General features: G+C 42.9%; 1 protein-coding gene across 1 annotated transcript in view; it reads left to right on the forward strand.

The window, feature by feature from the left end:
* The window catches only part of LOC139121921 (sperm receptor for egg jelly-like), an 80,775-nt gene that overhangs the window by 6,485 nt on the left and 61,449 nt on the right, over positions 1–12,841 (forward strand). Inside the window, exon 3 of the mRNA XM_070687243.1 lies at positions 9,688–9,951. Coding sequence (XP_070543344.1) covers positions 9,688–9,951 — 264 coding nt within the window. The remainder of the gene's footprint in view (positions 1–9,687; positions 9,952–12,841) is intronic.

Consider the following 12,841-nt stretch of genomic DNA (forward strand, 5'->3'; position numbering starts at 1 on the left):
ACCAATATAATTTTCAAGCCCATTTTCTTTCAACGTAAGTACCATCAGGAGAATGCAAACCTCTGCAATGTACAGCTTTAGAATACTCATCAGGGGCTTGCTGCTTAGTCAGTAATTACTGTGATTGACACGATTTCGATTAGCTTGCAGTGAAAACCATTGATTGACACATGACAAAATCCAGTTGTTAGGGTGTCAATCCCAGCATTAGCCAATCCTCTACCACTTGAAACACAGTGGTGCACGGACATCTGACAAAGAAAGACGCTGTTAAAAGTTGTTTCCTGTGGCCGTGATGTTGAATGTGATTTTGAGAAATGTTTGGATAATTAACTAGAATTGCGTGGAATGTGAGTAGATGTTGCTTGCAAATTTATCAAAAAAATAGATTTTTCGTAAATTTCAAAAATCCCCATGACAGTTATTAATGACAAGTGATATATATTTGGTAGGGGGCAATGCATTCAATATTTGTTCAATTTAGCATGAAATTTGCATATTTTCATCTTTTAGAATCTTTTGGTCATTTATTTAGTCCCCACAGACACCGTCCGGAGGGACTTATAGGTTTGGTCATGTCTATGTGTCTGTTCATCCGTGCGTGCGTCACGCAGATATCTCAGAGATGCCTGGAGCGATTTCATTCAAACTTTGTACAAGGATTAGGCCGCATTCAAAAAAAATGGTGAGGGGGGGGGGGCTGGAGGAATCGCGATTGAAATCTTATTTTTTTTCAGATCCCCCCCCCTCAATACCCTCAAAAATTTTCAAGTCCCCCCCCTCAATACCCTCAAAAATTTTCAAGTCCCCCCCCCCCAAATTACCATATAGCCGCATATTTATTAGGAATGCATGCAGAGTAAAAAAAAAACATGTAATGTGTTGTTCTGCACGCAAATGTTCAACACTACCTCTTATCAGCAGGTTGTAGAGCCATATACCTAGGGCAAGTTCTTAAATTGATTCATTTTTAAATGCATCAGTGAACTTTTTGGATTTCTCAGTCTAAGCCGATTTGAGTTTATCCAACTCTGGCCAGTTCAATGGCACCAGCTGAAAAGCACACAAAATGACAATCATGAGAGAGTATGAAAATTGTGTATTCCTAGCTACGTTTAACCAAATTGTGAAAAAATGAGCATAGTGACCTACCGAATTTTTTTTTTCCAAAAGTACAAGACATATACAACTTAGATGCCACTTATAAATGTTTTACAAAATTGACAATACTGGAAGGTTAAAATATTCCATGAAATTAATGTTTTAATCTCAGAAATTTTGGGTGTAATAATGGCAAATTTGATAACAAATAAAACATTCCATTTAATCACACATTTTTCCATTTAAATTACAGTCTTTACTGTTCAGAGTTTTACTTTTGTGTTATTGGTACACATGAGATGTGAAAATTTAATTCACTGCATGAACTTGAAATGAATGGTTTTATATATTGATTTTAAGTGATTTTAGAAAAACTGGCTTTTCATCGTACATTTGTATAAGATCAAGTATGGTGACCCCATCTTTTTTTTCTAATATTTGATTGTTCTCATATGCCAGAATTCAAAAATTCATGGTAACTGTTAGTCCCCTAGTCTTCTATGTGTTGCTCTCTGGCTGGATCTTGTGTACAAGTATAAGATGTATGTTTCACTCTCAATTGAGTGTCCTATGACCGAAACTCTTCTTAAACTACATCAGAGTCAGAGCTACATGTATCACTGTCACTGCCAGTATGTAGTAGCAGGGCAGTAGTTGTATTAACTTTTCATTTTGACAATATTTTTGTTCAGTTTATACAATTGTGTTCTTGTTCTACTCCCTACAGAATGTTGAGCTATCCAGTATTCATCTTGCCAACACAGCCTACGTGTACCCTGCATTTGCATCATTCAATTATCACCAATATTTAGACAAACGGGCTTTGTTGACAAACTGAATATTGTTTTTCAGCAGCATGCTGTAGACAGACACCAAGAAACTGTGTTTGATACATTGCATAGAAATATTGAAAAATTATCAACAGTTGTAGCTCCTACCCCATTACAAGGCCAACTTGTTCTATGAAAATTTAATGGCATTCATACATTTTTAGACTTTTTCGAGATTAAAGACATAAAATATGACAAAAAAGTTCTAGACTTTGTTGATTATTACTAACATTAGAACCATTGGACGACATCAAAATGTTGGGAGTCAAAATATTTTCAGGTCCCCCCCCCTATAGGCAGAGCAAAACTTTCAAGTCCCCCCCCCCCTCGACTACCCCAAAAATTTTCGAATCCCCCCCCTGAATTCCTCCAGCCCCCCCCTCACCACTTTTTTTGAACGCGGCCTTACTTCATATGTCATACATATGCACGTTGATTTGTTTTGTGATACAATCCAATATGGCTGCCGTGTGGCCATTTTATTACGATTTTTTCATGTACAGAGCCATAACTCAGACATGTTTCAACCAATTTTATTGAAAGATGGTACAAGGACATTGACCATAACATACATATGGACGTCAGTTTGTTTCATGACATGATCCAATATGGCTGCATGGCGGCAATTTTGTTACAACTTTTTCATGTCCTTAGCCATAACTCAGGCATGTCTCAACCGATTTTATTCAAACTTGTTATAAGGACATTAACCTATGTCATACATATTATGCACATTGATTTGTTTTGTGATACGATCCAATATGGCTGCCATGTGGCCATTTTGTTACGTTTTTTTTATGTACTGAGCCATAACTCGGGCATATCTCAACCAATTTTATTCAAAGTCGGTAGAAGGACATTGACCATAGCATACATATGGACGTCAATTTGTTTCTAATATGGTCGTATGGCAGCCATTTTGTTACAATTTTTTCATGTCCTTAGCCAATGTAACTCAGGCCCGTATCAACCGATTTTATTCAAACTTGGTACAAGGACATTGACTTATGTTATAAGTATATACGTTGATTTGTTTCATGAGCATGATCCAATATGGCCACATGGTGGCCATTTATATGGTTTTTTCATGTCGATTGCCGTAACTCTGGCAAGTCTCAACCAATATTATTCAAAGTTGGTACATGGACATTGACTTATGTCATATATACCGTATGCATGTTGATTTTTTAAACAGTAAGATCAAATATGGCTGCGTGGCGGCCATTTTGTTACGATTTTTTCATGTACAGAGCCATAACTCAGACATATTTCCACCAGTATCATTCAAAGTTGGTACAAGGACATTGACCTATTTCATACATATGCACATCAGTTTGTTTCACGGCATGTAGCAGTATCATGTCAATTACTTATGTTTCTTAATTAGGCTGATATGTCAAGAAATACTGCATCAAATTTCATGAAACTTGGTACACATATTAAGCTCACTTTGCTTTAACAGTGAAAAAGACATTTATCAGTGACAGTGTCATGTTAATTAATTTGTAATTGCTTTTGTAATGAACTTTCCTAATCAGAGTGACATATCCACAAATACTGCGTCAAATTTGATGAAACTTACAGATGTTGATCTCATAGTGGTGTAAATACTGCATCAAACTTTATGAAATATGGTACCGGTGATAATCTGTTAGTGTTAGGATAGTATGCAAAAATGTTTGGCATCATCCTGTCGATTAATTACTAACTGACTAATTTAATGACCTTTTGTAATTAGGATGGCAGCCTACCAGTACATTGGTTTTATGTTTTCACCACCATGGAACTCGTTCTTGGCCATTGAGCGCCATCTGTATCGCAGTATTTTTATCACAGACCTAATTAATGAAGAGGACTCTATCCTCTCTGAGGACTTGTAATTAACCCTTTTCCTGCCAAGTCGGTGAAAATCCGCTTGAAATTCGGTGTAGCTAGAATCTGAGCAGCCACGGCCGTTATCCTGCAAAGGCGGTGGAAATCGGGCTACTTTTTGGTACCCCCTTTCCTGCCTAGTCGACGGAACTACATGTAGCAAACCCTTGCTCACGCTAGGGGTCGTTCGAGGACAGGTTTTGGGCGAGGAACGGCGTTTGCTCTCGAAATGGGTTCACAGGGAGTCCAACGACAGGGAAAGGTGCAGAAGCTACCCAGCCAGTCCCCCACCCCGTTGGGGGACTGTTTTTTTGGGGGGGGACGAGTAGCGTACTTGGCAGGTTAGCACGGTGACGTATCCTAGCGGAGTTTGGGCTAACTTGGCTCTGAGGCACTACATAGATTGCGGCCGAAATTGACCGTCTCGGCAACACTAATCTGTAAGGCAACCGCCTAAGACCGCCTCAGCTGGCGGTGCAATTTTTGCCAATGGTGCGAGACGAAAATCACGGACTTAGTCCTGATTGACGGGAAGTGCGGACGGATTTGACGGACTCGGCTTGATTAGTCCCTGACATGGAACTGATCCGAACGGACTTGAGCGACATTTGTGAAGGGTAACCACCGCTTTTAACCGACTTGTTACCTTCTCGAAAAGACTACCCACTCAGATGTCGGACGTTGTCGGCTGCACTTGGCTCTAGACGTTCAAGCCGTGCAACGAAACACACCGCCTCAGCCTTGCCATTCACGAACATGGCCTCAAAATTTGATACCCGGTTGTTCACCGACTTGGCGGCTGCGGTTAGGTGCTAGAACCGTTGTTCACCGACTTGTTACGCCTATGTTGTCCCTGTGAAGTTCGGCTAACGGCCGAGTCTAACGGGAGTTGGCAGACCTGTGTTTGGTTTATACCGTAGTATGACCGACTCAGGTAGAGGTACCTGTTGGTATATTCCGAGTTTTACGCACTCGGGCGTCAATGACGGGTCGTCATCACCGCTGATGACGTAGACGTGCTGGCCACGTTATTTGAAGGAGCCATGTTTGCCCAACGGACGAGGCCGAGACAGCTGTTGACAATTTTGGCATCCTTCATCTTTGACCGCCTTAGTTGGGTAAGCCGCTCTGCAGGCGACGGTTATGACCTAAACAAGCCGCTGAAGCACTGTTCGTTGCCGTACAAGAACGAGACGGCCAGTCCATTACTGCTTAATGGGCGATCTGTCGGGTTGGCTTGTCACCGACTTGGATGACAATACGCCCTGCGCAGGCGTACTTAGAAGGGACATGAGGTTAAAGATACGGGTTTCCCACCCGTACTAAACATGGGCTTGGGCCAACGTCCTTGGGTGGCAGGTGCGCATGCCACGTACCCAGCTGGACGGAATGTCAAGTTGAGATGCTAATGACATTGACTATGTTATGCTAAGTGCTCGAGGGATTTGCATTGCAAATGAGTATTATTAGCATATCAAATGGTACGGACAGGCAATTTACATGACAGGTAGGAATGTCAGCGCCGGTTGGTGGACTGATTGCCGTAGGTCCATTATAATAACAGGTGGCTGCATATATAAACACCCCTGCATCCAATCATGTCCAGGGCTTTGTTTCCCTGTGGCTTTAAAAGGGTGGGACCTGCTAGTCTGTCGACACTGTTCCAGACATGAGCTTGACGGACCGCAAAAGTTTTCTGAAGGCGAGCAGACGACTGAAGCTCAAAGATGCAGAGTCTCCGGGCGGTAGTGGTAGCGATCGTTGTGATGTCCCTAGTAAACTTCTAAGAAGTCGGGCAAGAAACGCTCCCGTAAGGCGAAGCTATCTCCGGCTGAAAAACCAGTGGTAAGCGTAAACGTAAGACTGATCGTTCTGCCGATGAGGATGATGATGGGTCTCCGGTTGCCAGTGGTTCTCACCCGGCTGCTCCAGGAGAGACTACTTCACCTGCAGAGACTACATCTGCTCTTGTGGGAGATACTTCACCTGCACAGACTACGTCTGCTGCTGCTAGTGAGACAGTTAGTAACGAGACGGCTGATGCCATTGGTTCTCCCCCGGCTGCTCCGGGAGAGACACCACCTGTTGCGTGCACCATGAGCCCTCATCCTGCGTCAGGAGAGGTTCCTGTGCCCAGTGCGAAAGAGCTTGAGTCCTTGTCATCAGCAGAGGCTGCCCAGCCCGCTCCTGCCATAGTTTCGTGTGCTGCGATGTCCCCGCCGAAAAAGATAGTGCGGAGGGTTCGTTATCAGGATAGCCCACCTGATTTTGAGCCAGATATGATCCTTGATGCCGCTACGGGCGAGTTCAGGCCCAGACGCCCAGACGACGGTGATATCACCGCTGAGTCCGACTCGGAGGTTGACGAGGATGCGGCAGAGGACGATGACTTTTATGACAGGCAGTATGTAGGTGAGGCAAGCTCTGACGACGATGATGACGTTGCTGCTGGTGTTGGCGGAGGACGACACCCCTCCTGTCTGGCGTATGTCGGAAACTACCGATGCTAATATATTTGAGGAGACCGATTTTGACCATGAGAGAGGACCGACCTTCACCTTGCCCAGCCACTCCCGTGAGATCGATTACTTTTTTAAGTTTATTCCAGCTACACTGATCAGATTGGCAAAGGACGAGACTAATAAATACGCCAAATTCCACCAGCGATATATCGCTAGAAAGATCGATAAATACTGGCGTAACGCTGACTACCGAGAGGTGCAGGCGTTCATTGGCGTCTTAGTCTGTATGGGTATCGACCGTAAATCATCAGTGGAGGATTATTGGTCTAGCGATCCATTTCTGAGAAACCAGGGTATTTCTACTGTGATTACCCGCAGTCGCTTTCAGCAGCTTATGCGATATTTTCATCTTGCAGACCCAGAGAACGATCCACGTCGTGATCCTGATGAGGCACGCCGCCGACGTCGGTGTCAGGAGGATCCCCTTTATAAAATCAATCCATGGATGGAGCCCATAGTTGACAGGTGCGTAAATAATTATAAGATGGGTAGAGAGATCTCCATCGACGAGGGCATGGTGCGATTTAAGGGCCGTTCTAAATTTGAGCAGAGATTACCGCATAAGCCTGACCGAGACAGTTTTAAGATATGGCAGCTGTGCGACTCCAGCACTGCATACATCGCTAACTTTGCACCGTACCTAGATGTGAAATTTCGGGATCGGACTGATGGGAGACGGCAGGAGCGAGGTGTGGTGAAAAGAATTACGATGGAGCTGGTCCAGCCATTTTGTGGATATAATCACAGCCTATTTTGTGATAGCCTGTTTAGCACGGTCGTTACTGCTAGAGAGCTGATGGAGACCGGGATCTACATGGTCGGGAGTTTTAACCGCCGTAATCGTCGCACTATGCCCCCTCAATTAATTCCGCCGGGTAAGAGGAAGCGCCTTCCTCTGTCTGTTGGGGATATGAAAGCCACGACCAGAACGGACTCTCGTCTTAACATCACTGCTTATCAGGATAGTAACGCTCAGGTGCTGATCTTGAATACGGTCTATCCACCCTTGGAGTGCGTGCCAGTGGGGGAGGGAGACGAGCAGCGACAAGTGCCTCTGTCGCTGTATAATTATCGCCGGTACATGGGAGGTGTCGACCGAGCCAACCAGAAGCGCAAGTACTTTCATAATGGGCGCAAGAATCACAGATAGTGGACATATCTGGCATGTTACCTGATTGATGTTGCCCTGGTAAATGCAAATATATGCTTCAAGCATGTACACCCTGATAGTAAGCTGACCCATAAGATGTTTCATCTGCGTGTCGGGAAACAACTCATTGGCGGTTATTGTGGGCGATCGCAGCCCAGTGTGAGAGAGGTCGACGCCACCGTTTCTCTTGGCTCGTACATAAATCCACAAAATCAGCCGATGCACGTTGTCAGCCATTTGGAGGGGCGGCAGAAATGCTGTATAGTATGCAGCAGAGAGGGTAAGACCACTGCGAGCGGACGACTGTCTGAGACGTCCAAAGGATGTAGTCTGTGCGGGGTTCATCTTCACGAGGGCGAGTGTTTTGCGGCTTTTCATCATCGCATGATGCTACGAGGTAAGAGGAGCGTTGGCGTGCAGACCTCTACTCACACAGCCCCGACGACACCCATCAGCAAGAGAACCCGACGTAAATAACGGACAGGGGATAGCTTCGCCTCACAGTGGCTTGACTGTATTCTTAACACCGACCATGATCACATTTTGAGCACGGTTGTGCCGTTTGTTTGTGCTTTACGATCCCGCTGATTGTAATTGAAACACAGATTATTTTGTACAATCCCCCCGATTGTAATCTTTGTAACACGGACCATGCACTCGGACGTCGAGACAGACTCTGAGATTTATTATTCGGCATAATGTAAATTATTCCCGAATAAAATACTATCTATGGATTGCATATTTTCGTTTGTTTTGTTTAGACGGATTATTTTGTACAATTCCCCCTATTATAATTTTTGTAACACGGATCTGCCACCCGATTGTAATTTTTGAAACACGGACCATGCACTCGGACGTCGAGACAGACTCCGAGATTTATTGTTCGGCATAATGTAAATTATTCCCGAATAAAATACTATCTATGATCGCATATTTTCGTTTGTTTTGTTTTTACCCCCACTTTCGTTTTTGGCAGATCCGTAAGGACGCTATAGTAATGGATGAACGTGCGTTGTATCACGTGGGAGGGGCACAGCCCAACGGAGGCTGTGCTCGTGCGACGTAGACGTTGTACCAACCATCTGTCGTTGGGGTTAGTGCATAGAGCAGTTGCACTGTCCAGAGCTAAGGTGGTACAAAACTGCACCTTAGTAACAACTGCACAACTAACCTGTTAGGAACCGGTAACACTAACGAGCTAAGTGTGCACTGAACTGGCCAAACTACGTACACGCTTCCCTTCAATGGCGAAGCTATGTCGTTGACACTACGTCAAAGCAGACTGCACTGTGCGACTCTTCCAAGTCGTTCAAAGTACGTGGCCAAGTGACACAACCCAGGGGGAACAGGACAGGTTTGAGGGTGCTGCCGCACCCATAGCACTAACCCCTGGGTCTTCTACTAACTCACGAGCGAGGTGATGTTTCCCCGGTGTGGACGTGCGTGACGGCGAACGAGCTTTACTTCCGCAAAAGTAAGCTAGAAAAGGGCATAAAAGTGCACGTCCCCCGGGGCAAACAACGCCCAAGACATCATTTTCTCGACACAACCTCATCAGCGGTTGCCCCTCTATATGGGCAAGCAAAAATTTTTGAAGTCTAACACGTATATGGTCGGTAATCGTACCCCGAAAATGTGGTATTTTGCCGCCAAATGCCTGGCAGGAAAGCGTGCAGGAGAGCCAATCTTCTGTAGACACGGAAAAGGGGGCCGGTTTTGACCGACTTGGCAGGATAACGGACAGGGGCGCTCGGCAGGAAAAGGGTTAAAGTACCCATTAACAAGTGGGGACTGTGTCATCAACGATGACTTGTTCTCCAAAATTGTTCTCTCTAGGAACATTCTTGATTTGGATTTGATTTCTTAGGATTACAAACTTGATCTCGGGGATTGAGTCCCTGGCCTTTGAATCTAAGTTGTTTGTTCATCGCCAATGTTTGAGAATCATTCTGTGGTCACATATCCGTTAAGCACTTTTACATAAGTTGCATTTGATTTTAAACCATCTTTTTTTTCAACATGCAAGAAATGCGTGTGATTTTAAACCATCTTTTTTTTTCAACATGCAAGACAATATAGCGAATTGTACTTTGACTTGCTCAATAAACTTGCTATGATTATAATGTTTTGCCAGCAAAATCATTTGTACTGTTTAACTAACTTGTTGTTAGTAACCTTTAAATAATTTCTGATTCATGTTTTTTATTCAAAGGTTACATTGTACCAAGAAGTCGAAATACGAGGGTTGCATTAGGAGAAAGTGTGACACTTTTCACCGAATATAATGTGAGAAAACGTCAGTACAAGAACCGTAAAAAAGAATGGTATTTTAATGGAGAGTACAGACCTGAATGGTATGGTTTGAATAGTATCGTAATACCACATGCCATGAAGAGTCATGAAGGATTTTATGAATGTGATATTATGTACATCAGGAGTGGACATGGAATTACAACCGTAAGGCTGATAGTTAGAGGCAAGTCCAATTATTGTTGTATACCGGTACATCATTAAAATATTGGGTTCCAATGCATACCGAGATGACGTGGTCATCTCGGTATGCATTATCTAGCTACTCATCTTCTATTGCACACGGCACTTGACCTCACCAGCCTTGTTTCAGGCCATGTCTTGATTTATTAGTCCCCACGGATACTAAATAATTCTACACAGTATGGATAAGGCGTGGTCATTACTTTTAAGTTTGCAACAGCTTTAACTGTTGTTTTGGAAGGCCTGAGAAGTGATAATTTATATTCTTATGCACATTTTCAGCGGAAAATAGCTAAAACTTTCATTTATTATTCTATGTGGTTCACATGCAAATACAACAAGCGCAGCATTTCAAGAAAGGAACTGAGATTGGGTTGGGCAACGCTTACGGGAGATTCATAATTTCTGTCTTTTGAATGGGATAAAGTGGGTGTATTTCAAATCCTTCTAGCTGCCAAATTAATCTGGTGACATATTGATTTTTTTTTGTCGTAATCTCATCCTCGCATATAAAGTCTTACTGTTAGAAAAAAATAACGAAAATTGTTTGTAAAAAATTTAGTGGCTCGATCACCCTTAAATTTACTACATCAATGCAGCTGATACATCCTTGTATACTTCATGATTTTAAGAAATAACGTATGATGGACATTGTTGGTGATGTTGATCATAACAATTTCCCGGAAGTTCTAAACTTGTGGCAAAAATTTCAATTTTTAGTCAAGTCACTGTTTAGTTAAGGCCGATACCCCTGTAAATGTAACAGAGATTCCTCAGTCAATTTACCAGGGTTCCCCTTGGTATATATATCAATGCAATCAGATTAAGGGACAGCAGAAATGTTAAGGGTTCCCAAATCATATACCAGTGTTCAAAAACCTTAGCAAAAACACTGCAAGTGCTATGTAGACTGAAACACAGAAGCATTTACAGTTCATATCTAGTTTTGTGTTTGCTGTCCTACAGATAAAATAGAGGCCTAAAGGTCGTCCTATATAAAGTCTCATATGAAAATGTATGGACTATGAGATTCAGGGCTTGCACAAGCACTCGCCACATTCGCAAAATGCGACAGAAATTGCTGAGTGGCGAATAAAATGTCTTCTTGGTTCGCCATGCTAATTATAGTGTGGCGAACTGGCCTCAAACTCAAAGGCCCCGGGCAAATTCATGGTGAACGATGCCGTACTATCAGGAACAAAATCCGTATGACTATAGTGCCACGTCGGTATACAATACCTGAGAGTGGTTGCTTTCTATGTGTTCTGTTCAGCTTAGCTACACATTGCCGAACTCTGCAAGCCATATAGCTTTTTCTTTACCCTTTGAACCCAATTTAGTACCATATAACTATATAAGGACTAAAATAATGACATATCATCCAGCCCAGCTCAGATACAGAGGATCATGATTATATCATATACAGCTATTGCTGTCTGAGTGATAGAAACGGCGGATTTGACCACTTTTTTGAGAATATTTTATGGAAAAATGGAGTGATTCAGCGTTTCCGTTACAATTTCAAAACTTGCGTACGATTTTACGCAACTGAGTTTTATTTGCGTAAAATGTATTCAAAATGCGTACGGTAGGAATCAGTATCTGAAGTGAGTTGGGCAGTCTTTTCTGTAGAACTGGGGGGGGGGGGTTCCTGTAATGGCGCATGCTCTATTAACAAAACAACAACCTGGGGAGCTTCAAGGTGTAGCTGAACGTTTGCCATGCCGTGATGCATGTCCCGTATATGATCGTTGAGCAGCCCAATGAGCTCATGTTCAAAGAAAATACCTTCTGACTACGATATTAGTGTTTTTCAAAGGGCCAACAAAAGCAGATACTGTTCAAAGTCCAGCGGGACCTCTCAAGAATGCAACCCGAACAGTCTAAATGGTCACCCGTAAACACTTTCCAAATAACATGCGGCGTAATGACCATTAACTGTATTGTGTTACCAACAACGTAGACTCGATCGATTCTCGAATTTTTTGCATCTGTAGTGCCATTGTCTGTACAGAACTGATTGACATGACGTTTTGTGATGATGAAATACAATTTTGCATAAGGTGCTGCGGTCTGCTAAAGTCTAAAATGTTGCAATATCATGATAAATGTCACTTGCAAGCAGGTGCATATGTTCTATTTTTGTCCTGCATTGAACACGTTCAGGCAATGTAGTGGGGCCAAGTACGTCGTGTCATTGGGCGGCATTTTCAACGCGTATTTGTTTACGCAGTCATGATTTTTTTTGCGTATTTCCGAACAATTTTGCGTAAAATACGCAGGATTTTGCGTTAACGAAACAATGGAGTGATTTGCTAACCAAGTTGATTGCGGTTGAATGTAGTGTTGGAGTAAAATTGCAGCATTGCCATTGCGTGATGCTGAACGCTCCAAATGGAGCCCTCAATTGGTTGAGGTTTTCTTAGCCCACAATGTGCATGATGAAGAAATTTGTAAGATTTTAGTTAAACTGAAGTGTATTTTGTTGATTTTCAAGCCACTTACAATCGATAAGCTCATGCAAACTGTTGATATCGTGGCCTTATCCAGCCTGTAGCGAGACATAACGGTCGACCTAGTTTGTTTACAAATTTACATGTTGTTACTGTTGCCCTTGTGACACATTTCCTACATCTGACGTGTGTCTATTGCATCTCCGCAAGGTGACTGGAAACCAGGCTATGTTGTGAGTTTGAAGCCTATTGAAAACACTGTTACAGTATATTTTAACTGAAATAAACCGGGCATGAAACTTTTCTCTCAATACTTTGTGGTTTTTTTCTATTTAAAGACCACTTTTGTAGTATGCTTGTCATAATTATCCAACTTTGAAAACAGATTGACTTAACACAGTATGACTATGAGACACAATA

This window comes from Ptychodera flava, chromosome 21, assembly GCF_041260155.1.
Source record: "Ptychodera flava strain L36383 chromosome 21, AS_Pfla_20210202, whole genome shotgun sequence".
NCBI classification, from domain to species: domain Eukaryota; kingdom Metazoa; phylum Hemichordata; class Enteropneusta; family Ptychoderidae; genus Ptychodera; species Ptychodera flava.